The 27,376-nt window shown below is 45.5% G+C and overlaps 11 protein-coding genes across 11 annotated transcripts; 7 read left to right on the top strand and 4 right to left on the bottom strand.

Annotated features, from left to right (window-relative positions):
• Positions 1 to 27: 27 nt before the first annotated feature.
• Positions 28 to 2,691, bottom strand: J056_002173 (Actin-like protein arp5; the record flags this gene model as incomplete). The annotated part of the gene is made up of 10 exons (XM_009268037.1): positions 28 to 291; positions 338 to 949; positions 997 to 1,227; positions 1,276 to 1,479; positions 1,531 to 1,635; positions 1,680 to 1,799; positions 1,847 to 2,127; positions 2,176 to 2,278; positions 2,329 to 2,528; positions 2,577 to 2,691. The coding sequence occupies 10 exons, from the start codon at positions 2,689 to 2,691 to the stop codon at positions 28 to 30; spliced, it is 2,235 nt and encodes a 744-aa protein (XP_009266312.1).
• Positions 2,692 to 2,721: 30 nt separating this feature from the next.
• On the top strand, positions 2,722 to 4,231 carry J056_002172 (Exonuclease GOR; the record flags this gene model as incomplete). Its single annotated transcript, XM_009268036.1, has 2 exons — positions 2,722 to 3,824; positions 3,871 to 4,231. The coding sequence occupies 2 exons, from the start codon at positions 2,722 to 2,724 to the stop codon at positions 4,229 to 4,231; spliced, it is 1,464 nt and encodes a 487-aa protein (XP_009266311.1).
• A 35-nt stretch (positions 4,232 to 4,266) lies between these two features.
• Positions 4,267 to 4,797, top strand: J056_002171 (uncharacterized protein; the record flags this gene model as incomplete). Its single annotated transcript, XM_009268035.1, has 1 exon — positions 4,267 to 4,797. One exon carries the CDS (start codon positions 4,267 to 4,269, stop codon positions 4,795 to 4,797), a length of 531 nt encoding a protein of 176 aa, XP_009266310.1.
• Positions 4,798 to 4,932: 135 nt separating this feature from the next.
• J056_002170 (Eukaryotic translation initiation factor 3 subunit A) lies at positions 4,933 to 8,314 on the bottom strand (the record flags this gene model as incomplete). Its single annotated transcript, XM_009268034.1, has 6 exons — positions 4,933 to 5,916; positions 5,966 to 7,372; positions 7,421 to 7,920; positions 7,973 to 7,982; positions 8,034 to 8,066; positions 8,303 to 8,314. The coding sequence occupies 6 exons, from the start codon at positions 8,312 to 8,314 to the stop codon at positions 4,933 to 4,935; spliced, it is 2,946 nt and encodes a 981-aa protein (XP_009266309.1).
• A 136-nt stretch (positions 8,315 to 8,450) lies between these two features.
• On the top strand, positions 8,451 to 10,329 carry J056_002169 (Epsin-3; the record flags this gene model as incomplete). The annotated part of the gene is made up of 4 exons (XM_009268033.1): positions 8,451 to 8,502; positions 8,615 to 8,699; positions 8,752 to 8,830; positions 8,878 to 10,329. The coding sequence occupies 4 exons, from the start codon at positions 8,451 to 8,453 to the stop codon at positions 10,327 to 10,329; spliced, it is 1,668 nt and encodes a 555-aa protein (XP_009266308.1).
• Positions 10,330 to 11,180: 851 nt separating this feature from the next.
• On the top strand, positions 11,181 to 12,971 carry J056_002168 (Zinc finger protein sfp1; the record flags this gene model as incomplete). The annotated part of the gene is made up of 3 exons (XM_009268032.1): positions 11,181 to 11,407; positions 11,457 to 11,523; positions 11,574 to 12,971. 3 exons carry the CDS (start codon positions 11,181 to 11,183, stop codon positions 12,969 to 12,971), a joined length of 1,692 nt encoding a protein of 563 aa, XP_009266307.1.
• A 175-nt stretch (positions 12,972 to 13,146) lies between these two features.
• On the top strand, positions 13,147 to 14,682 carry J056_002167 (uncharacterized protein; the record flags this gene model as incomplete). The annotated part of the gene is made up of 3 exons (XM_009268031.1): positions 13,147 to 13,423; positions 13,475 to 14,097; positions 14,149 to 14,682. The coding sequence occupies 3 exons, from the start codon at positions 13,147 to 13,149 to the stop codon at positions 14,680 to 14,682; spliced, it is 1,434 nt and encodes a 477-aa protein (XP_009266306.1).
• Positions 14,683 to 14,794: 112 nt separating this feature from the next.
• Positions 14,795 to 20,452, bottom strand: J056_002166 (uncharacterized protein; the record flags this gene model as incomplete). Its single annotated transcript, XM_009268030.1, has 6 exons — positions 14,795 to 15,325; positions 15,381 to 17,187; positions 17,236 to 18,748; positions 18,802 to 19,406; positions 19,459 to 20,158; positions 20,206 to 20,452. 6 exons carry the CDS (start codon positions 20,450 to 20,452, stop codon positions 14,795 to 14,797), a joined length of 5,403 nt encoding a protein of 1,800 aa, XP_009266305.1.
• A 148-nt stretch (positions 20,453 to 20,600) lies between these two features.
• On the top strand, positions 20,601 to 21,496 carry J056_002165 (Ras-related protein RABC1; the record flags this gene model as incomplete). The annotated part of the gene is made up of 5 exons (XM_009268029.1): positions 20,601 to 20,768; positions 20,822 to 20,831; positions 20,888 to 20,942; positions 21,002 to 21,320; positions 21,374 to 21,496. The coding sequence occupies 5 exons, from the start codon at positions 20,601 to 20,603 to the stop codon at positions 21,494 to 21,496; spliced, it is 675 nt and encodes a 224-aa protein (XP_009266304.1).
• Positions 21,497 to 21,620: 124 nt separating this feature from the next.
• Positions 21,621 to 26,011, bottom strand: J056_002164 (Protein cft1; the record flags this gene model as incomplete). The annotated part of the gene is made up of 13 exons (XM_009268028.1): positions 21,621 to 21,786; positions 21,834 to 21,963; positions 22,017 to 22,287; positions 22,340 to 22,860; positions 22,911 to 23,379; positions 23,432 to 23,713; positions 23,762 to 23,915; positions 23,965 to 24,104; positions 24,149 to 25,274; positions 25,320 to 25,471; positions 25,523 to 25,603; positions 25,651 to 25,782; positions 25,829 to 26,011. 13 exons carry the CDS (start codon positions 26,009 to 26,011, stop codon positions 21,621 to 21,623), a joined length of 3,807 nt encoding a protein of 1,268 aa, XP_009266303.1.
• Positions 26,012 to 26,047: 36 nt separating this feature from the next.
• J056_002163 (Magnesium transporter NIPA2) lies at positions 26,048 to 27,342 on the top strand (the record flags this gene model as incomplete). Its single annotated transcript, XM_009268027.1, has 4 exons — positions 26,048 to 26,066; positions 26,115 to 26,147; positions 26,197 to 26,325; positions 26,369 to 27,342. 4 exons carry the CDS (start codon positions 26,048 to 26,050, stop codon positions 27,340 to 27,342), a joined length of 1,155 nt encoding a protein of 384 aa, XP_009266302.1.
• Between the last annotated feature and the right edge of the window lie 34 nt (positions 27,343 to 27,376).

The raw sequence follows: 27,376 nt of genomic DNA, 5'->3' as shown, positions 1-27,376 counted from the left end.
GTATAATATAAATAAGTTCAAACAAGATTACCAAGTCAAAGCGTGTCTATAAGCACCTCTAGCTTCAAGCCTATCAGGGCCTTCTTCATCCCACATCTCCTTAGTCACCCAACCTTCCACGCCGTCCGACGTACGCGCCCACTTCGCCATGCCCCTCCAAGCGTCAAAGCGTGGATCAGGCGTGCGCGTCACCTTGAAAGCACTCCCAACAGGCACAATGGGTTTGAGGGAGTTGTAGACCTTGTTATCGAAGTTCGATATACCTGCGAATCCACCAGTCAAATGAATATTCTTAGGGACGTTAGACTATGGCCGACCTATAAGAAAAACCACTTACGCCCAGTAGTCTACTCTTTTCTTGGAAGCTGAACGACTTGAGTACATGATTCACCATCTCGACTAGACCAGCCTTATCAGATCCCGCAATGCTAGGCTGGAAGAGTACTTCAGGTACGCGATATCTCTCAATATTGAGATGAAGCTGGTGAGATTGCTTGACCTGCTCTGGAGTCTCAGTTTGGTCGGCATCACCCCTGTCGTCTTCATACGGATCTTCACCACCATAGTAGAACGTATTGAGCAGTCGACGCTGCGCCTTTAGTTTGCTTAGACGAGTATGCTCCGCTGTAAAGTCCACATCATTCTCTAATAACCTTGCTTCCAGTTCATCGAGCTGCAGAGCCTCATCTTCTTCGTCTTCACTGTCGTTCTCGTTTTTTATATCTTTGTATATTTTCCAATCTGAATCATTCTCGCCGAACCTGTCGTCATCTACTTCCTTTTCTTCTTTCTTTTTGCGACCACGTTTCAGTCCTTTGCTTGCTGCCTCTGTCTTGCCTTCGTGAGCTAAGTCTGCAATGTTGCGCATACGGTTCTGCGCAGCAGCTGACTTTCTGTCAGCCAGTGCGTACTTCATTCTCTCTTTTTCTTTTTGACGAGCGAGGGCGTTCTAGATTGATTGGTGAATAACGTATAGCGTAGTGACTTAATACTCACATTGTAGTCATCACGCAATTTCTGTAACCACCGGTCAAAGTGATGCTCCTTCTCATAAGCATCCATCCTCGCTTTATCTTCCAATTTCTTGGCTTCAGCCTCTTTCTCTTCTTTGGCGCGCATACGAGCATCGTAGCCGGCCTTCAGCAACCTCTGCTTTTTTTTCTCTTTCAGTTCTTCCTCATTCAATTGCGCATCAGGAATGTCTACAAGTGTAAATTTGGGCGTTTCCTTTGGTGAACGACATTAGAAAAGAATTGAGATAGCTACTTTACCCACCTTTTCAGTCGGTTCTTCAATACCAAGTTCACGATCTCTTCCTTGCTGCAGAGTCTTAACGGTACGTTTGTAAAGATCCTCTAGATCTTTTTCGTCATCAAACCCTTCTTCTTGCAGCTTACGGAGGTAAACATTAGCAGGTTCTTTTGCTTTTGTCTCGCGGAGCTGTTCCATCCACTTGATCTCAGCTTCTTTGTTGACCAACTATAAAAATCTTTGTCAGCCGTCTTTCCAAACATTAAACAGCTCGTATACCTTCTCAGATCGCGTCTTAGCCGCTTGTTCTTGAAGTCTCCTACCAGCTTCACGCTTTTTCTCGGCTTGGCGTTCAAGTTCTTCTGCGGATTTCCCATCAAAAACCTGGAAAATTGTGAGTGATTGATAGTCAAAGCAGTCAAACTAACAGGTGCAACATAAGGGAATTGTATGACGTAGTCTGATTTTTTTAATTGATCAGGATCTTCCATTCCCTTGATGAAATCGCTATAATCATTAGCGTAAGTTCCATAATTTTCGAGAATGTGCTTTTTGCTATTATTGGGTGAGCCTCCTGAAAGACAAAGACACTCACACTGGCTTGTATTGATGAAACTTTTGTCGGGAACGCGGGATATTTCAACTGAATCATCCGCAATAACAAATCAGAAGCTTGCATACCACCCCAAGACACTCTCTTGCAAGCAGAGAAGATACCCTTGCCATCCAACACAGGAACAACTGAGGTAGTGTTTGAGGATGTATTAATGATCAGTCCATCTGACATATGATACGAATTGTAGAAGGAATAGAGACTGTCTACACCATAAGAGACTTTTGGTGTTGAGTATGCTTCGAAAAGAAGCTCCGACATCTCTGAATACCATTGTCAGCGTGTGCAGTGCGTCATGGCTGATTACTGACGCGAACGAGGGTAAGGGAGATTGCATAAAGGTTCAGACATGACGATTGGAGGTGGTGTAGTCTCCAATCCCAATCTAAGGAATGTCCAATCGAGTCCATGTTCCTGAGATACGTCAACTCTAACTAAAGTCTGGCGCAAGAAACCAGACCGACCATCATATCCCACGAAGTAACTATCCCAGATTCGTGTGGAATCTTTGATTGAGTTTTACTCGCGCTGTCGAGCTCCAACGCGTCGCCATAGATCATCATATTGCGATTTGTCCTGCGTTCTTTATAGCGCGAACCTTCATTCCTAGCGATAATACTGGGATTGTCTTGATCCGCGAAGCCTGCTCTGAGCTGTGTAGTGCCTGTGGCCAATCAGCGTCAATCACCAACGTCGGCAAGTGATAACTGACCGTTGTCGATAACGATTGGCGTGCCGGGCTGTACGTCTCTCTTGACACTGTTCACGATATCGCTGCCATCTGGAATAACCTTCAGTTGCTCAGGCAGCTCAAACAAATTCGTCATGGCTGTCCTCTTGGTAGGTCCACGACGGTGATGTTCCCTGTCCTAGGCCTGCTACAAAATTTAGAGTGCAACAAGAAATCCACGTGCAATAACGGCGTTTGTGTATTTAGCCATTCTATCGTACAGCGTCCACCACCACCAAAGCCATCTTCGAAACCACAAACCGCGTTACCAACCGCGCTAGCACCGAAGAAGCCACCGAAGCGACCGAGCGATCCCGTTCCTCAGCCGGCTCCGAAGAAGAGAGTGATTAAATCGGAACCATCTCTCCCGCAAACACTCTCAGACGGCACGCCGAGAATACACGCATCGGCTGCTCATTCCAAGATACCAGTAGGCGATCGCCAGCGTAGCTTGTCTGCGCTGTATGAGCAGTTTTACAAGATGTACGCAAAGCTTGACGATAGAAAGACATGTGCTTTCAGGGATGCCAGAGAGCAGGAAACAGAGATATACGAGTCGACACAGACGAATACCTACAAATCAGCGACAGCAAATACCCTTATAAAATTAAAACGCAGAGCTCCAATTACAGACAGCACTTCCCCGGTGATTGGTACCGAGAACACGATAAGGAAAAGGTTGGAAGAAGCCGAGCGGAGCCAATCAACGACTCTGACAAGAAGTAACTTGAAAAAGTATATACCAACACCTGCGCAGCTCCAGGAATACGGCTATGTGGTCGATATACCAAATACACTCGGTGGTAGTGAGCCTAGTGCAGTAGGTCAGATGAAGGATTGCTCGCGCTGCAACCAGAAGTACATTGTCGAGGATGGCGATCTACTTAAGGACGACTGCAAGTTCCACGATGGCAAAGCTATAACTACAAAGGTGGATGGAAGGCGGTCGAGGATTATGTCATGCTGCTCAACGCAGATGGGAAGTTCAGGTTGCTGTACAGGCCCGCATGTATTTCTGGAAAAGGATGCTGAGAGTTTGAACAAGCGAGCAGGATTCATACGCACACCACTTCGGAGCGATTCTCTTGATGTCGTCGCGCTGGATTGCGAAATGAGTTTCACGACGTCGGGAATGTCTCTGACGCGGTTAACAGTAGTGAATTCTGACGCGGAGGTGATACTAGACGAGCTGATTAAACCGCACTCCAAAATCATAGACGCTAATACAAGGTATGCAACCAACAAATAAGGTTCATCCAATTAACACCGCTTTCAGATTTTCGGGTGTGACCATTAAGCAGATAGAGGAAAGTGCAGTGTTTGATTTGGTAGGAATACGTAGCGTCTTGTTCGAAATCGGTGTCGGAAGCGATACCATCATAGTGGGACATGGACTCGAGAACGATCTAAACGCACTACGGATAGTGCATTCGAATATACTTGACACTGCGATTCTCTATCCACATCCGGCTGGACTGCCTTTTCGCAACTCGCTTCGAAACCTGGCTGCCGATGTGCTGAAGAAATTCATACAGGATGCAGCACCATCGAGTGGCACAGTGGTTGCAACACACTCTTCACTTGAAGATGCATCGACGACATTGGATTTGTTAAGAAGTTTCATGAATAAGAATTAGGTTTAATTGAACCATCATCATCAGCTCAAGTGCAGATGAAGCAACTACCGATTGAATTGATAAATGAAGTTATTTATGAATGTACAAAGCCTACGCTGAAGCAACTGCGACTGGTCAACACGCAGCTAAACGAGCTCATTGCCGACAGCCTGTTTGAGAGCTGCTATTACAGCCCAGAGCTGCTTTCATCGGACAAGGTGGCGCTGGTTAAGAATCTAATCGTAGAGAATGATCCTTCACTTGACACTCTACTAGAGACGCTGCCGCGGTTCAATCACCTAAACTCAATCACCCTAAGCCCTACACTCGCCACGCTGATTTTCGAAGATCCTGCACTGGACTCAACAATGGCACTCCAGAAAGCTTGTCCATCTCTCCGCCAAGTCACTTTCGCAGGCGATCAGGTCTTCAAAATCGTTAATCAGCCATCCGGAATCGAATTCTTCAAGACCAAGATCTCAGACTGCAACGACGTCAACCTGTGCTCCTCCTGCGATTGCTCTCCTAACCGCTACCAGCCCAAGCTTATGCTCAGAAAGAGAAGGACACTGCGAGTTGCCTACTAGAACAGCCAGTGGACTATATATACCTCACCACACATAACGACTCTTATTACCACATGTATTATAAGTCCAATTTTATTCTTTGCTTTTCTTCTTTTACATAAATTCATTCTCCCTGTCTATCTATCCTTGCACACTTTACCACCTGCTTCTCTGTGGGTTAGGTGGTGGGGGAGCACCGCCGCCAGATCTAGCACTGTCGGGTTTCCTCATGCTACCGAAAGCGCTAGGTTTCTCCTGTGCACCTTGAGGGGCGCGAGAGCTGCGAGCTGCAGGGTTACCTGGTGGTGGTGGTGGTGGAGTGGAAGAGGCAGGTTTTGAGAGTTTTCCTTCAGCCTCAGCCTGACGTCTGCGCGCCATCCAGCTACCAGCAGGAGGACCGCCAGTCGAAGGCGTAGAAGCGCCTGATGATTCTGACCCTGGTGTGCGAGAGCCCCACACACTGCCCGTCTTTTGGAAGGTAGTTTCGCGCTGTTTCTTGAGAGCTGCCTCTTCACGTTCGTTTTGTTTCCTGACTATCTCCTCTGTCTTCTTGCGCTCGGCGTCTCGCTCAGCCCTGCGCTCATTGGCCTCGGCCTCGCTACGCTCCTTGTCTGCCATAAGAGCATCACGCTTCTTGCGCTCAACCTCCTCGGCTTGTGCGCGCTCAGCTTCTTGGGCTTCCGCTAGGGCACGCTGAGCATCTGCGTGCTCCTGTGCGAGCCTCTTCTGCTCAGCTACCTTGGCCTGACGCTCAGCTATCTCCGCGCTAATTGCCTCGTTCGCTTGACGCTCGAGCTCCTTGTGCCTCTCGCCCGCCTTGGTTTCGACATCTGCTCGGAATGCAGCGTAAGCAGGTTGGATTCTCTGAAGACGGTTCTTGGTGGCCAGGTTCTGTTCGAATGTCTCCCTCGAGACCTTCTTCGTCTCATTGCTCTTGACATCATACAGTTCCCTGTCTGCCTTTTGCTGTTCTTCAAAGTCCTTTACGAGCAGTGGCTTCTCCTCACGTCTGAACGCTCTCTCAAGATGATCCATACGCTTGTACATGACGCGCAGCTTCTCTGACATCTGGTTCTGCTCCTTCTTGTGATGCTCAACTTGAAGCGCCACAAGCTTGTCAGTGTCGAGCTCCTCTGGGTTCTGCGCATTTAATCAGCAATTATTCTAACAAACAACACACCTAACTCACATTGACGTTCACCTTAAGTCCTGACTTCTCCGCCAGGTTCTGCGCAAGCTTCTTAGCTTCATCGATACGGATACTCTCCATTTCACGACGTCTGCGCTCTTGCTCTTTGCGAATACCATCTTCATGCTCACGCTTAGTCTGCTCAGCTGCTGCGACCTTAGCGCGTTGGCTTCTCGCCTCGCTGTCTTCTTTCTCGCGTCTGGCTGAATGCTCATCGGCGAGTTCGCGGCGTCTGGTAATAATAGCGCGTCTGTAGAGGTACCCCTTACGCTCCTCTTCCATGCTGGCCAAGGCATGCGCATATGCGTCCTCTTCGGTCTTCTGAGCTTTTTGCAGCGATGTCCCGTCGATTCTGTACAGGGTGTTTTGAAGCACATCGCTCAGGTGTGCATATTGGTAGCGTACTAAGTCAGCTGGCGTTGGCTGCACCTTGGAAGTCTCCTCAACTGCCACCTCGCTCGCTCTTGAATGGGCAAAAATATCCTCTTGGAATGCAATGCTCTTCTTGACATGGTCAATGCGCACTTTGAGTCCACCAATTGCAACTGATCCTATAACAAATCTCTCCACTTCCTTCTCTGAGTTCCTGCCGAGTGGCTTGACGAGGTTGAGAGCGTAGGAGATGTCAACGGTATCGTAAAGCTGGGCAAGCTGCTCAAACAATCTAGTGAGAACGACATTTTGGAGTGGCTCGATATATTTGCTGGTGCTCTCGTCTTTACCAATTGAAGCGAGCAGTGGGGCAACAGTTTCACACACATTGAGAGGGTGGAAATCTGCTTCTAAGAGTTGGTAAAGTTGACGCACATCCTTAGAAGCACGCTTGAGGACACCGTTTGCAATAGCGTCGGTCAATAATGAGCTTCTAGTTGGGATCTTTTGAAGGCTCAAGATTGACGAGAGCTTTTGGTTGGCACGGACAGCGTCTTCAGTTGACGAAATGTGTACTGGTACAGCGAGAGCAGAGAGAAGGACATAGTCAGACAATTTTGTATGCTCAGCATCGTTGGCCACTGTAAATTGAGCCAAACCATAGTAGCGAGAGAAAGCAGCGGCATGGAAGAGGCGGTTATCGGCAACCAAAAAGATCCTCGTCAACTTCTCATAGTATTCAGCCATAATAGACGACTTTGGGGCTTTTTTAGCAATGACGAGGAGGTTGTGAATGTCTTCGACTGATCTGAAGGCCTCTTGCCATAACTCTAAGTCAACCGCAGCAGAGAGCTGAGCAAAGCGGGTGTCTAAGTGACGTTGAAGAGTCTCAGTGTCTGTGAGATTGATGGAGTGTGCTTGGTGAGCGTACTTTGAGACGTTGGCGACGTGAGATCTAAGCAATTCGCAAAGACGTCTGAATTCCGTCTTACGAGAGTATTGAAGACAGAATTTGAAAGCCTCGTTAGCGATTTGCTTTAAGAGGGTGAGTGGGGCTGTTTAAGGTAAAAAAAAAAAACGTACTTGGTAGAGAATTTCAAGACGAGCGTTGTTGCGGAGAGTGTCGAGTGCAGTACGATATGCATCCCAAAGGTACTTCAACCAAGGAGTAACGACAGCTCTTTCGGTTCTGTCGCGATTCTGGTCAGAAGACACAGCGCTCATGAGAATAGATTCGGGAGTCTCTGCAGCTTCCAAATCATCGACAGCGACAGCGGAATCTTGGGGTTCTGGGTGGAGCAAATCGACGGTGCGCTTTGCGTCAATAACCTTCTCCTCAGATAAGTGTAAGAAACGATTTAAAACCAATTCAATGGATTGTACGCTGAAATTCTGAGATATGTTTTTGTACTGGAGCAAACCATCCTTTGCAGATCTAGTTTTACGGAGAGTGACGCATAATTCAACGAATCTGAGCATGATCGGCTCTAATGAAGATAAAGGCGTCGATCTGAAGCGCTTCGAGGTGAACATCTCTTGGAGAGATTGAAGCGCAGCTGTGTGCTGGTTGACAGCGACAAGCTCTGTAAAGATGGCGTTAAGATTGTTACAGTTACGCCGTACAAAGCTACTCACCCTCAGCCCTCTAAATGCAATGTAAGAATCTAGTCAAAATGGCTTCAAATTCTAAACAAACCTTTAAAACTGTCTCCGGGCGTGTGTATGGCGCCTGCGAGATGTGTGAGAGATGCGCTATTAATTTTTAACGCCTAAATACCATTTAAACGTATTTGGTTGAGAACAAGGAATCGTTGGGCTCGGATTGAGAGATGAGCGGTTTACGAGATATTTTAAGAGATGGGAATAGAGAGAGATGAGCTTGAAGATTGGCTAGATGAAAGATTCAACGAGGTACACAACTCGCTCCACCACTATCCCCGCTTCTTACGAGGGGTTGCGCTGCACGATAGGTTCCATCTCCTCAACGATCACCAGCTAAATTAAATAGCTCAAAATCGACGGAAATTAGCATCAGTGGAATATTTGAGGTTCGTTTGCCTTGTTGACAGCCTTCATCTCTCACTGCGACTGTGATTTGACAGCGTATAGCATCATGTCGAATTTAGCAAGTAAATCTATGCGTGTGGTGAAGAACTACGCGAAAGGTTGGTATATAATAGAGCATCTCCATCATAGACTAAATATTCTCCAGGTTTTTCTGATTCTCAAGGCACGCGCACAGCATCGACGTAATCACAGGCTAACAAACGCTCACAGCCAAAGTACGCGAGGCAACTTCCAACGATCCATGGGGACCTTCAGGTACCCAGATGAATGAGCTCGCCCAGCTCACTTACAATCAGTGCGCACACTACTATCCACCGCAGCATCACCCACCAACTTACCCACTCCAGAAACGACTTTGTAGAAATAATGGAAATGCTCGACAAGAGACTCAACGACAAGGGCAAGAATTGGAGACACGTCTTCAAGGTTTGTCTTGGCTTGGAGTTGAGCACTCGCTGACGTCATCAATGCAGTCACTCACCCTGCTCGACTATCTCCTCCATGCCGGCTCTGAGAATGTCGTCTTCTACTTCAAAGATAACGCGTACATCATCAAAACCCTCAAAGAATTCCAACACGTTGATGAAGATGGCAGAGACCAGGGTGCCAATGTTAGGCAAAAAGCCAAGGATATTTCAAACCTCTTAGCAGACGACGCCAGACTACGTGATCAACGTAAAAATAGAACTTTCATGCGCGACAGAATGATGCGTGGCGCTCCAGGTGGTTACGGTGCTGATGAAGATGCTGACCTTGGTGTGACTAGCAACATGACTGGCAATATGGCTGCCAATAGGCCAAGGTCTCGCTCTATGCCTCAGAGAAGACGGCGTGATGAAGATGATGATCTTGCTCGTGCACTTGAAGCTTCGATGAGAAGTCAAGAGGAGGAGCAGAGACGATTGGGAGCAGGCCACAGTGACGATGATCTCTCCAGAGCTCTTAAACTTTCGCAGGAAGAGGATGAAAGGAAGAGAGCTGAGGATGCGCGTAACAAAGCTGATCTAGACAACGCCAACTCGAATGCACTGTTCGACGACTCTACTCAGATCTGGGCACCTAACGCTTACAATCAGCCTCAGCAGGTTGACTTTTTTGGTAACCCTATTCAGTCGCAGCCTACAGGTATGGCCGATATGAATCTGCTACAGCCGCAGATGACATCATACAATCCTTTCCAGCAACAGCAAGAAGCGATGGCGATGCAACAGCAGCAAATGATGCTTCAGCAACAACAACAACAACAACAACAACAACAACAACAACAACAACAAATGGCAGCGCAACAACAACAGGGTATGTTCACAGGTATGCTCTCTCCTCAACCACTGCAAGAGCAAAAGACAGGGTACAGATCGAACAATCCATTTGCTACCCACTTGACTGGGAATGTACCAGTACAAAATGAGATGGCACAGTCACAAACATCACAAGCACCTGCTATACCCTCTAACTTTGGACCAACGCCTGGATTGCACCATCGCCCATCGATGCCTAATCTGCCAACAACATCAGCGTCAGATTTCTCACCAGGACCATCATATAACCCTGGACTGAATTTGAGAACTAGCGACGGGAAGCATGAGAATATTGCAACGGCGTTAGCGTCAGGATCTGGACAAGATACATTTGGGAATGAAGGACTGCTGAGAATACCAACAGGAGCAGCCAAGTTTGCACCACAGAAGACAGGTGGAGCATCACCATTTGGGTCATCTATGCCTAGTAGCGTGACGGGTAATGGCGGTGGCAGTGGATTTGGTGCACAGGCCCAATCAGCATTCTCGCAACAAGCGCAGGCGCAGGCGCAGAGTCAGAACCCGTGGAGTGTAAATGTTAATAGCAATACCAACGCAGCATCATACACACAACCACAGCAATCTCATCAACATAATCAAAGTGAAACACCATTCTTCACACTGTAATGAAACTGCGCAAATACAAATACTCAAAGTAAATAAATAGGATAAGAGTTATTATAATTATTCCACGAATGAAAACAAATTAATTTGTATGTACCTCTCATTTATATTCATCATAGCTCAATTGATGCCGTTTTGATCCGTCAATTACTTTAATTGGAACAAGCCGGAAGCAGATGACGGAATTGATTAACCGGTTTCTGATGATAATGAAAAGGGTAAAGAGATTAAAGAGATTAAATAAATTGGCTTCACTGATTACATCATTTCGATCATACTCGTACAAATCAACGATATTTTAATTTATCCTCAAGTGTGACGGTCTCTGTGGTTAATAATTAAAACAACCAAACTTGTCATGCACATACACCGTATAAAGTTTAATTGACGACGCGCGAACATCTCTTGACAAGCAAATTTTCATCACAATGTGCCGAAGAGGAAAGCAAAGAGATTTGAAGGGAATGGGGATGATCGGGGAATGCCCAAGTAACCAGTAGAACATTCAAATGAATCAAAATGATTCATATTTTCCAGGCACACCTATCCGCAAAGGTACAGAGATAGGAAAAAGTGGAAAGGAGGGATAAATGAGTTGAAAATTGCGTGTTAAACGCCATGCTGAGTGTGCATCTCCCACGATTACTCCCGCTAAACTCCGTTTTATGCGATAGGGATTGGGATTACGAGTGGGAATGTTAGTAATATAATATAGAGTAATATAGAAATATAAACAATAAATAAATAAATAAATATAAAATACACAGATTCATTCTGCTCCACACCCAGCCACACTCCCACCTACATCATCTTCTATCAGCACAACCATCGTCAGTCTAACAAATCACACGGAAATGCCTTCAGCTGTCCCAATCTCAGCTGGTAACACAAGAGATGAGCACGGTAACCAGAATTCGTCGAGATCATTCAGATCGATGGGCGGGTTCGGCGCCAGGTCCTTCTCAGCGCAGCAAGGACTATCATTCACTGGCCCTGGGTCTTTCGTAGTCTCACCACGCTTCGGGAGCTATTCACGCGCTGCTGCTCTCCTCGGCACCAGTCTCGGGAAGAGCCCAATTGAGTCAGTATGCTTGTCCCCCTATCCTATCCATCTAACACCGTTTATTCAGCTTTGAAATGCATTGCGGCAGTGTAGACACGGAGAACGGCCTTCCTTTCAAAGCAGAATCTGAATTCGTGAGTTGCACCGCCTGTGCGTACCACGCTCCACTAAATAACTTGCTCAGTGCAAGAACTACAATTGCTGTGGAATGGAGTTGAATGATCTTCACGATCTCATTCAGCACTATGAAGAAGCTCACGTCGTTGTTCTCGACGATAGCAAGGATAAGCCTGACGACGGCTTCGAAGACGCCCAAGTTGATGATATGGATCTTTCCGCTTCCCCCTCTCAGGACGGCAAGATGGCTAGAATGTCCCTCAGCGCTATGGCCGCTGCTGCTATTTCTCAGTCTCAGAAATCCAATAACGCTACTTCGGCTTTTGAGACTTCGATTTTACATTCTAATCCAAGAGGGGCTCCTACCTCTCTCCACGCTAAGGCTCCTCTTGGTAGCTTTGGTCCGCCGTTTTCCCCCAATTTGGAGTCAGAAATGAGCAGTCAACCAACTTCGCAAGATGATGATGAAATGTTCGATGCTGAACCATCTAGTAGTATGTCGTCGCATTCTTCGCAAGCTATAAACTCTATGCCTCTTTTCCCAACAAATGTCTCAAATAACCAGTCAGGAGACAGGCCGCAGTATGTTACACCTGGATTGCTATTCCCGTCTACAGGTGCCCAGAAGAGCGCTTCAGATGCAGCGATCAAGGCTTTAAATGGTGGTAACAGCAGTAATAGCAGCAATACAAACAACGCTACACCAACTAACACCACACCAAATTCCCTCCCACCTTCCAACACGGGCACACCCAGTGCATCTGGAAAAGCTACCCCAACTTCTACCACTCCCACGCCAGCTGCCGCTGGTGCATCACCATCAGGATTGGCAGGTGCGCCCGACAATGGCGAAGGTGGTGGTGATAAGCCATTCAAGTGTCCAAATCCAGGTTGTTCAAAGGCATACAGACAGGCTAACGGACTAAAGTATCATAGGTTGCATGGACAGTGCAACTATGTAGTGAGGGATGGAATGGAGCAGGATGGGCTGACGCTCGCCGAAGCAGAAGCTGTAGCGAGGCCGTATCTGTGTCAAGTTGGTCACTGTGACAAGCGATACAAGAATATGAATGGGCTGAGGTACCACTATGCGCACTCAGGCGCACACGGCGCCATAGGGTTGGCGATGCTGTCCAATGGCACCCACCCAACTCCACCTCCTCCTCCAGCGCACGTAAGGGAAAGGAAAGACAGAGAACGTAAGGCGGTAGCTGCGGCTGCGGCTGCGGCTGGACTGCCCCCGCCACAATCACCAGATGGGGACGACGACAACGAATTGGTTAGCCAGTTTCCTTCTGCTACTACTTCACCACACTCTCATCACGCTACGCCCATACCGCAGTCAATACAGACACAGCATCTGCATACTCAACCTCAGCCACGCTCATCTGCCCCTGCGACGCCGACTATGAGTAACGCTAGCACTGCATTGTCGACACTGGCATCTGCACCTATGCAGTACTAGAAGGACTCAGACTACTAAGACTACTCAGACTATAGACAGCCACAGATTAACTAAGCCATCTTCCACTCTATCCATCATCTCAATCAGACGGAGCAATCTGTTATACAACACTGTAATTTTAAGTAAATTATTTTCATTCACTTTTTCTTCTCATCGGTAACAACGATAGCCAGCTATGGGATTCGTGCGCGTGGCTGAGGCTGACAGACTTAAGGAGAACAAGAGACATGTAGTCACGCTGCGATATGCCAACGAGTACCAGACTGTGGTTCTATTCCGCATGGATGGCTTAGAGGAGGATGGGAGGGTGCACACGCGCGAATACTACGCTATTGAATCCAACTGTCCCCACGCTGGTGCGCCACTAGAAAATGCATCTTTAGAGTTAGTAGAGGATGATATAGAGGATATTGTCGATGTTATTGCTGTGTGTCCGTACCATGCATACGACCGTGAGTAGATGGTTTATCATTATTAACAGCGCATATTCAAACAACCCACAGTCTCCCTATCATCTGGCGAATCGAGCTACGGGATAAAAGCGTGTACTTTCAACGTCGAGCAGCGTGACGAAATCATCTACATCGACACGCACGACTCCAGTCCGTGGGAGGTTATAGCAGTGCGAGCAGTTTCGGAGCAATTCGCTGAATCCACCACCAATCCCGAGCCACTGCAGCACGTCGACAGGTACATCACACCAGACCAGGAGCCCACAACACTGACGCAGTGGGCTACACTCATCCTCAAAACCCCCGACCCCGAGTTGAAAATAGCTTACACGCGTCGCGCATCACAACTATTTAAAGGTGGGCAGATCAAAGTCATCGGTAAATCAACACCGCCTGAGAAGCCTCCGCGCAATCAACAGCAAGTTGACCCCTCGCGTGCGGGTCGAAGAGGTAAGGGAGGCTCGCTGCAGAGTCGCATTGCTCTCCTTCACTCCCTAGCCAATATTGAACTCTGGGCTATAGACTTAGCGTGGGATATCATTGCACGCTTTAGTAACGCCTCACTCGATCCTGTCGCCCCCAACTCCAAAATGCCTATGGATTACTTCTCCGATTGGCTACAGGTCGCGACTGACGAAGCTAAGCATTTCAGTCTCCTCAGAAGACGCTTGGAGGTGAGTTACAGTGAAATTTTTAAAACTATGACGCTTATATCCCTCACACAGGAAATGGGCAGCTTTTATGGCGCTCTGCCGACTCACGGCGCTCTCTGGGATAGTGCCGAGGATACTAAACACTCCCTTATTAGCAGACTATCCATCATTCACCTCGTCCATGAAGCTCGAGGATTGGATGTCAATCCTGCGACAATTGCCAAATTCAGAGCTAGTGGTGATTTGGAATCAACTGAGGTTTTGGAAACTATTCATCATGACGAAATCACTCACGTCACAGCCGGTCATAAGTGGATGCTGTTCTGCTGTAAACATTCCAACCTCGATCCTATAGAAACTTTCAGGAAACAAGTTAAACTGAATTTCAGCGGTAAACTGCGCGGGCCTTTCAATACCGACGATCGTCACAAAGCTGGTCTTAGTGAAGGGTGGTACAATGATCTTCAGGGCGAGAAAACTTCCACTTATAAACCCACAACAATCAAATCTGTCAAGGAAGAAGCTATTGCTGACGCGCTGAAAGATACAGATCACACAGTAAAGGAGGATCATATTACTGAAACGTTGAAACACACTCGCATTTAATACTTTCCTTAGAGTATTTATAAATTGTACAATTATTATCCTGTTATTATCATCATCTTAATGAGTGTGAGTGTTTAATATAGAATGCAGTTGTTTGAAATGCCTTATTTTGTTAGATTGGATTGGGCAATTTACGTGAATACCCGTGTGAATAACCATGTGAATGACTGTGTGGGTCATTCGAAACTATCGTATCAACATCATCATTATTGTCTTTCGTTATATTGATTGCTGTCCATTTATCTGGACATGGCAAAAAGTACTTATCCATAGCCTGTAAAAATCTTTTCTGATATTCAACTGGTGGGAGAACGGTCACTTTTGAATATCTCGTTGATTGAGTCGGATTAAATATGGCTTGTTTTGAGTGTTTCCCTGCACTCTCTATATATTTGGCAATGGTAAATGCACCGATTGCGTCAATTATACCAACTACCAACTCTCTTCTTCTCATATCTACGCCAATTAAGAATGAGTAATCCATTATGTTCTGATCCATCAGGAACTGTGTATCATTTTTCAACGCCTCTTCGATTATGTGCTTAGAGTGTGAATGTATGAGATGCATGCTGATATTATCAGTTTTCTCCCAATCAGCATCGCCTAATGTACCGCCAGATTTACATTTGCGACCTTCAATACCCTGCAAAGATATTAGATTGTCCCAATAAGCAAACGACATCATGACCATTACCCACCTTCAAATCAAACACTGTCGAAATAGAATGCGAGTGGAAGAGATTCTCCATCACTAGTAAATCCATTCGAATAGGCACGCTAGATTTAGATTCCGATGGTGGCGTTATTTTTATGCTGTAGAAACCCAAGATTTTACACAGCAGTGTAGGTTTGTTTGACTCAACATGCTTGAAATAAGCAGGTGCCCATTCCAACAAAGCATGCTTATCATCAACCGTCCAACTCGTCGTCAACTGCTTAATCACGAATCTTTCATCCACAGTCTTACTGAAGTTGGCTTTGGTTTTACCACCCTCAGCTCTCCAACTCATACTTCTCGACAATGAATGAATCAACTGCGAACTTACGCCGCATTTCCGCCTCAAAGCGTCAAATTCTTCCGCAAAGTAGATTGTGACACCAAATTTAGTCTTGTCTCCAAACTCATATTTAATGTGAGGTGACTTTTTGACCTCCTTCGCCTCAATGTTGCTAGTATTAGCAGCTGCTTCATCCATACGTGAGCTGATAATGCGACCTCTCTTATCCTCATTAGGCAGTGACGAAAGTGATGGTTGAGCGTGCAACTGATCCTCAGGAAGATTACCCTCTTTATTGCGACCAAGAGCGAATATTGAACTGAAACTACTTGATGCTCTAGTAGTCAGTGAAGGTCTCAGTGTAGGTGCCGTGGAAACCTGTGAGTCAGATTTATAATTATCGTCAGCAGACATATCTTCATCAATGAAGCTATTAGCTGAGCTTGGAGGTGGTGGTGGTACGTATTTTGAAGATGAGCTCATATTACTCTCCTGATTCATCATTTCAGACGGTTCACTGTTTGTATCAATCTCTTTCAGACTTGCCAAATCTTCTTGAGGTTCTTCCTCCTCCTTGAGTGTCTCAATTGCTTTGTTCGCATCCTCCCTCTTCCTCAATTGCTCGAAATCATTCAATGCATTCTCAGGCTCAGATGTCCAAGATTTACCGCATATTTCATTAACGTTACCTGATGCTCCTTCGCTGTCACTGTTCTGTGATAGCTCAGATACGCGTCTTGGAATTGGCTGAGAAGGTAAACTTGAGGAGAGCCCATTTGGTGATCTCTGTCTCGCATTTGGCGTTGTATTGCTGGCTGAACTTGTATTGCTAGAAGCAGACAATGAACGCTTGTGTGATTTTTCTGAATCGGCTGCTACAGGTGCATCTAACTGTTCCGCTTGCTCTGGTTGCTCAGCAGACATCAGGTTCTCGAGTATTGCGTCACCGTCGCTATTCTCAGCGGTGTTTCTAAGAGACATTCTGTGACTAGAAGCGGTCGAACCGTTGCTATTTTGACGTTCAACCTGATTGCTGCTCACAGCTGAAGGACCTATTGAGAGATTCGAAGGATGCGGAATGTTTGTATTGACAGAGGCATCACTCATCATTGAAGTCGGTCGAGATGAAGGCGATCGCAACCTCAACATTCCTAGACTATCGATCGAACGCTTAGAAGACAACATTCTTAAATTAAGCAGGCCACCTGGATTATCGGAAGTACCTTCTCTCCTCGTCACTGAATAAGTCCAAGAATCTGTACAATTGTTCGAAAATGCTGCTGGATCTTCACTGTCTGGTTCGCAGTTGGAATTTGCGACCTCTGTCTGTGAAGGTTGCTGATCTTTGTCTTTCTTTTCATTCCTGCTTTTTTCTTTATCCTTATCCTTTTCATTCTCTTTATCATTTGACGTATCATGATGTTCCTCAGGTATGATGTCGTCTTCGTTCTCATCGTTGAAACGTTCCTGCTTCATCTTCTGCATCTCGTTCAGATACAAATCAGACCTAGATATTGAATTAGCAAAGACCTTGATATTTTCATAGAGCACCCACGATAAAGCATATGCTATTATAGATGATGGGTCATCTTCCCTGACTAAAATGCTACTTCCTGGGAAGGCATGCACGCGTGGGTTGTTGAGGTAATCATTACTTTCTATTTCCTTTTTAAGGTTGTCCTCGCTTGGTTCCTTTTGATTCTGATTTTGACCAGTAAAGTCTTCGCTTTTGCTGTCATTAGTCGTCGCTGCAGGATCCTTATCTTTTTCCTTTTCTTTCTCTTTCTCTTTCTCTTTCTCTCTTTCCTTCTCCTTTTTGCGCTGCTCATTCTTGTTGTAGTAGCTCTCAGGTATGAACTTATTTTTGAAAGCAAGTAGTCGAGCTCTACACGCATAGCTTGTCTCCTTCAACTTCCTTCTAACATCATTAGCGTGCTCAGGCGGAACATCTTTCAAAAGCTTGAGTAAATCGAGTTCCTGTTGATCGAATAGTCTCTTTATTCTGTTGGCAGTTGCAGTGGCAGGTGTTAAGCGTTGTTTTAACAGAGGTGAGGTTCCACCAGATATTGTCGCAGGCTGTTGGAAAGCATTGGCATTATAGTGACCGTTATCAGCTTGAGAGATATTCATCAGAGTCGCAGCTGCTTGCGACATAGACTTTGCTGTACCACTGTTTGACCGACTCATTTGTGCTGACTCGGGCTCGCTGTTTGAACCCTTCTTCTTCTTGGTTGAGGCAATGTGATTGTAGTAGTCTCTAAGCAGATCATGCAAACAACCTCTAGCATTGGTTGTAAAGTAGATGGCGATATCTTTCCGTGTTGAGCGCACAACCGAGTCTGAAATGTCTTCCTTCAACTTAAATCGCTCAACGTCAGTTGGATACTGAAACTCATCCGATGTATTTGACTGCGATTCTTTGATCTGTATTTTTGGACCCTTGATATCAAAGGGGTTTACGGGGTTAAGAGACATTCTGATCAGCTTAGCTTTGCTAGACAGATCAAACCATCTGACAAAGTTGGTCTTTGAAGGAATATTGCTATCGAGACACCTTCTGGCATGATCACATAGCGTTGAAGGTAGAAAGCTATTGGAGTAGAGCAAGAGCTCTAAATACTTTCCAAAGGAATAAAGTTGAGCACCTTCAGATAAATCGTTGTGTGGTGTGCAACTCTTGCAAATGGTACATTCAATCCATGCCTTAATAGTGCTCTTAGAGTATCTCGAGTGGTCGTGGCTGTACTCGTGGTTATGGTCTTGGTCGGGGTAGATGGATATATGAGACTTAGACTGTTTGGGGGTATCATCAGGTTGTGGCAGCTTTCTTGATTGCTGCGGAGGTGTGGAAGGAGCAAAGCTGTCAAAGACAGCAATATCTAGCCTCCAGGTGAAGTGTGTGTATTGTTCAAAGTAACCACTTTCATATTCGGATAATTGAAGTAGTTTAGCAATCAAACGCATGTCATTCTGGTTGTAGTAAGAGATCAAAGAGAGTTGAGCGTGATTGTGCTCAGTTGAGTGTAGAATGGGTATGGATTGGTGATTGAAGAAGCCGTCGAAAGAAGCTGCGATTAAGCGCGTTAAAAGGCGAGCTCTCACAAAAGCAGTAAGCACCCACAATTATGCGATAAAAGAGAGTTCAATGCTGACTTGATGTTTGAGGAAATGGTCTGATCATCCTTAGCGAGATTTTGGATAAGAAAACCGGCTGGAAAGGACTTAACAGAAGGAGAAGTAGAGAGTACCTGAGATTCCATCTTGTCTGTAACTTTGGAGTACTTATTCTGGGCGGTGGTTTGCTGCTGTGGCTGGGTGTACTTGAATAGGCTGTCGATCAATTGGCGGACGAGGGACCTTTTCTTGATAAGAATATGGATATTGTAGGTCTCCATCAGCTTTAATTCTAATATGATTGAAAGTGAAGCATATACCACAATCTCAAGTACTTTCAACACCTTGCTCAATTCATCTTTAGCGTAGTATCTCGTTGAGACTGTGAAAACACCGACAATGCTATCTTTAATCTTATAATGGAAATCTATTGGCTGGTTTGTTGGAATTGCCTTGTAAGTTATATTGAACTTGTTAAGCGGGTTCTCGAGGAGCAACTCCAGCAATGACTTGTACTCAAACAGGTGGTCAACCTTGAAATTGAAATTGAATTGCTTTACTAATTCATTAAGATAGTCTGTGACCATGAACGACATGGACATGGTCGTTCTTCTACAAGCTATATTCCCCCAATATTTTATTGAAAATTGACATTATGGTCCACTTCCTGTTTTCCGCCTCCTGGAACACCCTTGAACGTTTACCGTAGAATACCTCGTCATCGACTTCCTCTGCCTTCCTGGGTAAGCAATGCATGAACATCCAATTCTCTTTGGCACCGCCCTTTCTCGCTAAATCTTCAGTTACTTGGAATCCCTTGAAATCTTGAAGCCTCTTTGCCTTTTCGTCTTCCTGACCCATTGAGATCCATGTATCGGTGACGATCACATCGGCACCTTTGACAGCTTCATACGGGCTGCTAGTAAAAACAACCTTATCCATAACGCCTTGAGATTTGAGTTGATTCATTATGATTGGATCGATTTGGTATCCTTCAGGGCACCCCACTTTGACGATACCACCGAGTCTTGGTAGCGAGAGCAACGTGTCGTTTATAATGTTATTAGCATCACCAACCCAGCTAAACGTTAGCCCCGAAAGTGGCGCATCGCTGCCATAGTTAACGCCGTAAACCTCGCTGATGGTAAGCAAATCAGCCAAAATTTGAGTTGGATGATATAAATCGCACAGTGCGTTGATCACTGGTACAGTTGAGTATTTTGCCAGAGTCTGAATATCTGAATGTGCGCCAACCCTGGCGAATATGCCATCAGACATTGAGCTCACGACTCGAGCAGTGTCTTCGAGCGACTCATTCACACCAAGCTGTATATCCGAAGGAGACAGGAACAATGGATGACCACCTGTGTTTTTTGTAAGCCTCGCCGATAACAACAGTAGAATGACTCACCTAAAGCGTGGAGAGAAGTCTCTGCGGCAACACGCGTACGAGTGGATCTCTTATTGAAAATCACAGCAACAGATTTAGCATCCAGTGTCTTTGGTATCGATAGCTTGGCTGGGGGGATCGCGTTCTTCTTGCAAGCGTCTTTCAGTTGCGAAGAGTGGCTAAGGAGAGTACTGAGCTGCTGCTTGCTGAGGTCACCTGTAGACAGCAGGTGCTTTACTTGGCTGGATAATCCTGCTGATACCTTCATCAACGTCTGGCTAATAAAACACAGTCCACTTGATTTCCATTTAAAATAAAACTCTGAATCACAAACACTTTGGATTTATTACGCTTGGGATATTCAGCCTACTAGCGCTTATCAACCTCTGTACTCTCTACTTTCATCTGTGGCAGACATGGCAGACATGGCAGACACGCAGTCAGTCTCTTCGATATCAACGCGGAATGAGCCACCGCAAACATTCAAACTCCTTCTCATCGGCAACTCCAGCGTCGGAAAGTCGTCTCTGCTTGTTCGATTCACCGATAACGATTTTCTGGCGGAAGAGGATGCTAATGCGACGGTAAGTTGTGATACACATATCTAATACACGGAATAAGCTAAATTTCCTCCTAGATTGGCGTAGGTGGGTTTGCTCAGATGTCACACTTGAATACAACCAACGCTTCACGCTTCACGCAGACTTCAAAGTAAAATATATTCAAATTAAAGATAAGCGATACAAATTGTCTATTTGGTTCGTCTCTCTTCTTTTTTTTTTCATTTCACCCTTATCGGTCTCACGTATGACGACAGGGATACAGCAGGTCAAGAGCGATTCAGAACTCTGACTTCTAGTTATTACCGTGGTGCACAGGGTGTAATACTGGTTTACGACTTCACTAATCGTGAATCTTTCGATAAATTACGCGTTTGGTTTCAGGAGCTCAACACTTACTCCACCAGTGACGCCATCAAGATTATTGTTGGCAACAAGACAGATTTAGATCATCATCGCAAGGTTTCTACAGATGAGGCGAAGAGTCTAGCGGAGAATTACAACGCAATGTTTGTCGAATGCTCTGCCAAGCTCAGTACAGGTGTGAATGATCTGTTTCATGATTTGGTTCAGAAGGTAAACAGCTACAGCCACACTCCTTTCTCATCTCATCTGACTCACAAAATCAGATAATAGATACACCTTCGCTACACAACCCAATACCAAAACCTACGGGTGCTTTTTTCGACAGTCAGACTGGCAGTGTTAGGATAAGCGATTCAAATACCTTTTCAAGATATTGCAGTTGTTGATTTCAGTTCAATTGCTTGGTGTTTATTTTAATCTGCCACATCTTCGATTCTTAATCTCCTTCAAGAATCGCTTAATAAATCTATGGATAAGTTAAATAATATGTCTAGATGATACATGTTGCATTCAAACGTGGTTCCTTAGAATTGCTAATAATTCAGCCTTGGAATATCCAATACGCTTAGCTATCTCGATCTGCGTCAAATGATCAAGACCCTGGTACTTTGAAAGTAAAAGGCCGTCAAGAATTCCCTTAGAGAGTGATCTGGAGACATAATCGTTGCGAACGTGTCTGTGTGACGTTAGCAAATTTCAACGCCAATTTTAAGAGTTGCTCACCTATGAGCTCGAGGGTTGAGAGCTGCTACGTGAGGAATCTGTCTGACCAACGCACCCTGAAGCAGCCACAGCGCTTTAAAGGATTGCTCATCCACTGGAGTTAAGCAGCTCAGCGAACCATCGACACCACCTGATTTGTTTCGTCATCAGCTTGTGCACACCAAGTTAAAAACAAAAGCTCACCCAACAATAACTCCGATGAAGGCCTGACTGATGGCTTCGCGAGAAGTAGTGAGCAGGTAGCTTCAGCACCTTTGTGGAACTCAGTCGTTCTGATCAACTTCTCTCCACCCTCCGCAGCAGGATCGAATGGATTATAGTCAATCAGTCTCATGTCTCCTTTTATGTCATTACTGACAAACGTTATCTGATCCTCATATGCAAGGAAATTGGACACGCATGTCTCTATCTGTCGCGCATCTCGTGATAGTTGAACTAGTTTGTATGGCGATTCCTGTTGTGTGTTAGTCATCATACCCACTCTTTCGCTACCCAATAACACCCACTTGAAATGCCAGAAATGTAATCGATTTGACTTGATCTCCCACCAATATAAAATTCTTGAGAACTTCAAGCGAAACAATATATGTACCCGCGTCATAGAACGCTACGCTCACAAGCCTCTCGTTAATCTCTAAAGCTCTTATTAGCACCTTCTGACCGACAGCAACAACAAAATAACCAGAGCAGCTTGTGATTGCACTGACAGCTCCTCGCGTCTCCTCTCTCATAAGCAATCTCAATTTGTAATTGTTTCCAACATCCTTTGAGCTTGGCACCAATTCTACTATTTCGAAAAGGTAGATGGCTCCCTTAACAGCCACATCTTCACCCTTGTTTATACACGTTCCAACTCCTATAAAGTCTTTATAGGTTCCGTTGGCTGAGGGTGAGAGCAATGACACTGTGTCGCAGCAAATAACGAATTCATTCTGCTCAAACTCGTAGCCGAATAAAGATGACCGACAATCGTGTGATAAGAGCTCGATCGATGAGCGATATGATGTGGCGGGAGAGAGATTCTCCACTGTTCGCCTTGTAAATATTGCGGTTAATCAGAGATGGACGACGACTCACTTGGCGGTTTCCAGAGATAGTTGCCCGCATTATCGAACAACCTGAACGGTACGCTGGCTGTTGATGTAGCGGCGTACATTTGGGAAGTAGGATCGAAGGCTATTTTGTCAAAGTGTCTTCCACTTGCTAGACGTCTGAGTGGCAGACTCTCACTATACTCTACATCATCACCTATTCTTGCCAAGGTAACTACATCATTTGCAAGGTAGATTATTCCATCGGTGAATGGAGCTGCTTGTTGCATGTACTTTTGACTGAAACGGTGTATGCGCGGTGGTGATGTATCTTCGCAGCTGATCATGACAGGCGAACGACCGGTCACCACAGCTCCGCTTTCGTTACACGGAATGATTTTTGAATGAACCGTTGCTGATATCTGTATGACGGTTGATGTGACTTTGGAAAAAGCCAATCCGGTTGGAGAGTTAAACGTGTCGTACAAGACAAGATGTCCAGATTCGTGGAGAACCTATAAAATGTTAACTTTGAAACTGAAATGCTAACGTATAAGAAACACCCACAATAAGATTTGTTCTCTTGAACCTTCGGCCGAGATTCACCAAACAAGCTTCAAGAACACCGTCACCGTCGCTGGCATCTTTGTCCGCCATAGCTTCCTCAGTTCCAGCAGTGTTGAACATTGATGAGGGTATATACGCGAGATGCTTTGAGGAGAACACGGATTCTAGAGATGGAAGCATCAAGATATCCAAAGAGCCAGACTTGGTGACTGTACAAAGACAACAAGATTCAATTTGTCCAAATACTCCACGGACGTCCTTGTAAATAGATAAAATTCTAAGCTGTAGTCGGCTGGTAAGACAAACAGCCTTGATCTTGCTATCACTCACGTCATCTTTCAAGTCCGCGACTTTGTTCAGTTTGATACCATCGACATTGAATAGGATTTTGCGATCATCTTCCAGAAATGTCAATACATAACGATCATCGACTATCGCCCGCTCTATCGCTTCGCCGTCCACTTGCAGGCAAATTTCAAATGAGCTGTCTGGAACAAAAAATCAGTCAACGGTTGCACAGAGAAACCAAAAACTTGCCTTCTTGGAAAACCTTTATACTGGACTTTCCTACGATCAAGATACGAGACTTATTGGCTATCAAGCCAGCCGAGACAGTGACCTCGTCGTTCTCTGCTACCAACTCTATCTCATTCGACGGCAACAGTTTGAATAACTTAGATCATGTTAATGAAGCACCGATAGTAAAGAAGATCTCACCTTTGTCTTCGATTGCGTGTCTGAGGCCACAATAACCATACCAAGACTACTCAATGCGAACGTCCATAGTCCGACATTGCAACTAATATCAAGCTTCTTCTTGCTCTCGAACGGTATCTCCTGATGGAAAGCAGTAATGCCACCGACGTGGCCGGCACCCGTAGCAGCCAGAATCTGAAGCGGTGAATTTGGTGTCTTTGTATATCTCCCCATCGTTATATCTTGGACGGGGCCATGCGATTGAATGTAGTCGGAGATGGTGAATGGTGGCTCATGGCTTGCGCTGTCTCCATCCTCTTTCAAATTGTTCTTGGTTTCTGATGATCCATATAAGTCTTCGTCGATATCGACATCCATATCGTCGTAAGCTGTATTAGCGAGCTTATCTGGTTTAGGGAAAAGCTCGAGACTATCAAGGGAGTCACCGATGCGGAGCAGAAAGCTGACGCCGACCATCGAAGGAACAAACATGAACTGCCCACCACCTAAACCCTCTCCATCAATATCAAGTCTGTAAGCACCCGATGGGATACTACCTCTTGCGAATGGCTTGCTTATATCGACTCTTGAAATTGTTCTACCTTCTCTATAAAATTGCACTGCGTGTATGTCGCCATTTGGAAGAAAAAGTAAAGCTTGTGGGTGATTTTGTCTCGGATTGAGTTTTAAAAATCCAATTGAAGCACCTTCCAATCGCACGAAGAGATCTTTAGGTGGAGGATCGTGTGTCCTCGAAGAAGTTATGGTTGACCAGCCATTCGTTGCTCTTCCGACAGGCCGGCCATTCTGATCGACGTGTATGATGGCATTGGCTGATAGAATGGCAACACCACCAACTTCCTTTGGAGCTGCGGTTAGAGATATGCAGTCATACGGGAGATTGTCGACGGTTGCGATGATGGGGTATACTTGAGTAACAATGTCGAGAGTGAGGAAGAACAGCTGGCAGGTGTCTTGAGAATCGGAAAGTCTACCAGTCCAAGTCTGTCGGGGCTGACAGAGGATGGCTAGTGTTGGATTATGAAAACCCGGCAAGAAGCAGTAATCAATGACGTTGCACATGTCTTGGTCAATAGATTTGAGAGGGAGGATGAAAGAAGGCGCGTAAGGGACATCTTTGATGGCTCTAAAGGTGAATTAGAGATGTAAATGCGCGTAAAGAGCAACAAACTTGGAAACATCGTCATCGAGGTCGTCGAGGTCAGCTTGAGTGCCATGGACTGAGAGTAAGGCGAGGGAATCATCTGGGAGAAGCAAAGCAGAGCATCTATTATCGGGATCAGATTGTAAATTTGACTTGAAGCGCGTCATGTCTTGTGATAGCTGGGTGATTTGTTAGGGAGAGTGAGTGGAATTGCGACAAGCTCAACGCACGACCTGACTGGACCTTTCATACGTATGAATAGAAACAGTCACAATATCATTTATATCGTTTGACCATTCTAGCAGCGCTATCTGGATTTTTGTGAGAAATGGCCAACGACACGGGGAGAAGAACGCACTTTTGCATCTCTAAAAGACAAAAGCAGCCTATCCTTGCCATCCTCGATACTCGCTAGAATTCTAATTGATTGTACACCGACAATTTCGCCGTGGAGGTGGTATTCACGGCGCAGTAGAAGCTTTGCAGATGGCTGAGGCAGAATAAGCGGGTGAATCATATAAAGCCAAATAACGCACGAGAGAGAATGGAATATTGTGCTGATTGAGATGCTGGTGGTGCTCGATGCTGATCTCATAGATCTTAAGCGTGTTGTTCGCGGTGGTGATGATGTTGTGCGTATCACTGGAAGTGAATTTTAAATGACAGGCGAATTCAACGCCAGATGTCGGCAGAAGTTGATTGAAATGCGTCAAGATCATCCTCTTCCACGACGTCGACCACCAAGAGAGATAAAAATGGAAGAAAGGTGGATTGGTGTGTTTTTTGGGCTTATTTTATAATTTATATTTAATCGTCGCTTAGGATTACTGCTAGCCATTTCCTCAAGCGTTGCAAGTAAGTTGTGCTATCAACCCAGCTCACAGCTCACATTCTACACCCGCAGTTGGCTTGAGTTTTATTATAACCAAGAAAGGTCTACAAGACAGCAACAACAAATCTAATAGCCACGTTTCTGCATCCGATAAGCTTCTATACCTCAAGAACCCTATTTGGTGGGCGGGGATCATAACCAGTGTGTTCCTAGTAGCCTATAGTCGTCCACTCACTCTTCCCAGTGGTCATCGGTGAAATCGCAAACTTCGCTGCGTACACCTTCGCTCCTCCAGTGCTGGTCACTCCTTTGGGTGCCTTGTCTGTCATATTCGGTGCTATCTTGGCTTCGTTTCTCCTCCATGAAAGGCTGGGCCCTATTGGTAGAGTTGGTTGCGGTCTCTGTGTCGTTGGAAGTCTCGTCATCATCCTCCACGCCCCAGAGGAAAAACAAGTTGAGACAGTCGATGACATTCTCAACTACGCGATTCAGTTGCCATTCATCATTTACTCTGTTATCGTTGCCGTATTTTCCGTCATCATGATCTTCAAAGTCGTGCCGAAATACGGAAAAAAGTCGCCGCTGGTTTATATTTCAATATGCTCAATGGTCGGATCAATATCAGTCATGTCAATTAAAGGTTTCGGCGTTGCTTTGAAGTTGACATTGGCAGGGAATAACCAGCTAACTCACGCTAGCACTTATCTCTTTGGTTTAGTCGTTGTTCTCTGCATATTAGTTCAAATGAACTACTTTAATAAGGCACTTGACACTTTCTCAACCAACGTCGTGAACCCTATTTACTACGTTATGTTTTCAACTGCAACAATTCTCGCTTCCTTCATTTTATTCCAAGGATTCTACGAAACTCCAACGAGAGATATCGTTTCAATCGTTGCAGGATTTTTGACAATATTTGCAGGTGTTTATTTACTTAACAAGTCACGTCAAATGGATGAGGCTGCGCTAGTAAATGAAGAAAATGTACGCGGAGCAGACCCACGCCATTCGATATCAGGGAGAATATCATCAGCAGGGGCAGGAGGAACGATGTTAGATGCGCCTTACCGCGTACAATCAGACTATGACCAATATGAATTACCAAATCATGAAACTCAAGCCTTGAACTCACTACCGGAGCGAGAAGAGAGCGATGACGATGACGGTATGGATGATGTTACACGTAAATGGGATATTGAACAGCCGAAATACAATTAAATACATGAAATGTACATTTTTGATTAATATTTGA

The sequence above is a fragment of the Wallemia ichthyophaga genome (genome assembly GCF_000400465.1).
Source record: "Wallemia ichthyophaga EXF-994 unplaced genomic scaffold scaffold2, whole genome shotgun sequence".
NCBI classification, from domain to species: Eukaryota; Fungi; Basidiomycota; class Wallemiomycetes; order Wallemiales; family Wallemiaceae; genus Wallemia; species Wallemia ichthyophaga.
Note: the sequence above shows the minus strand (reverse complement) of the source record. Positions and strands in the feature narration are given on the sequence as shown.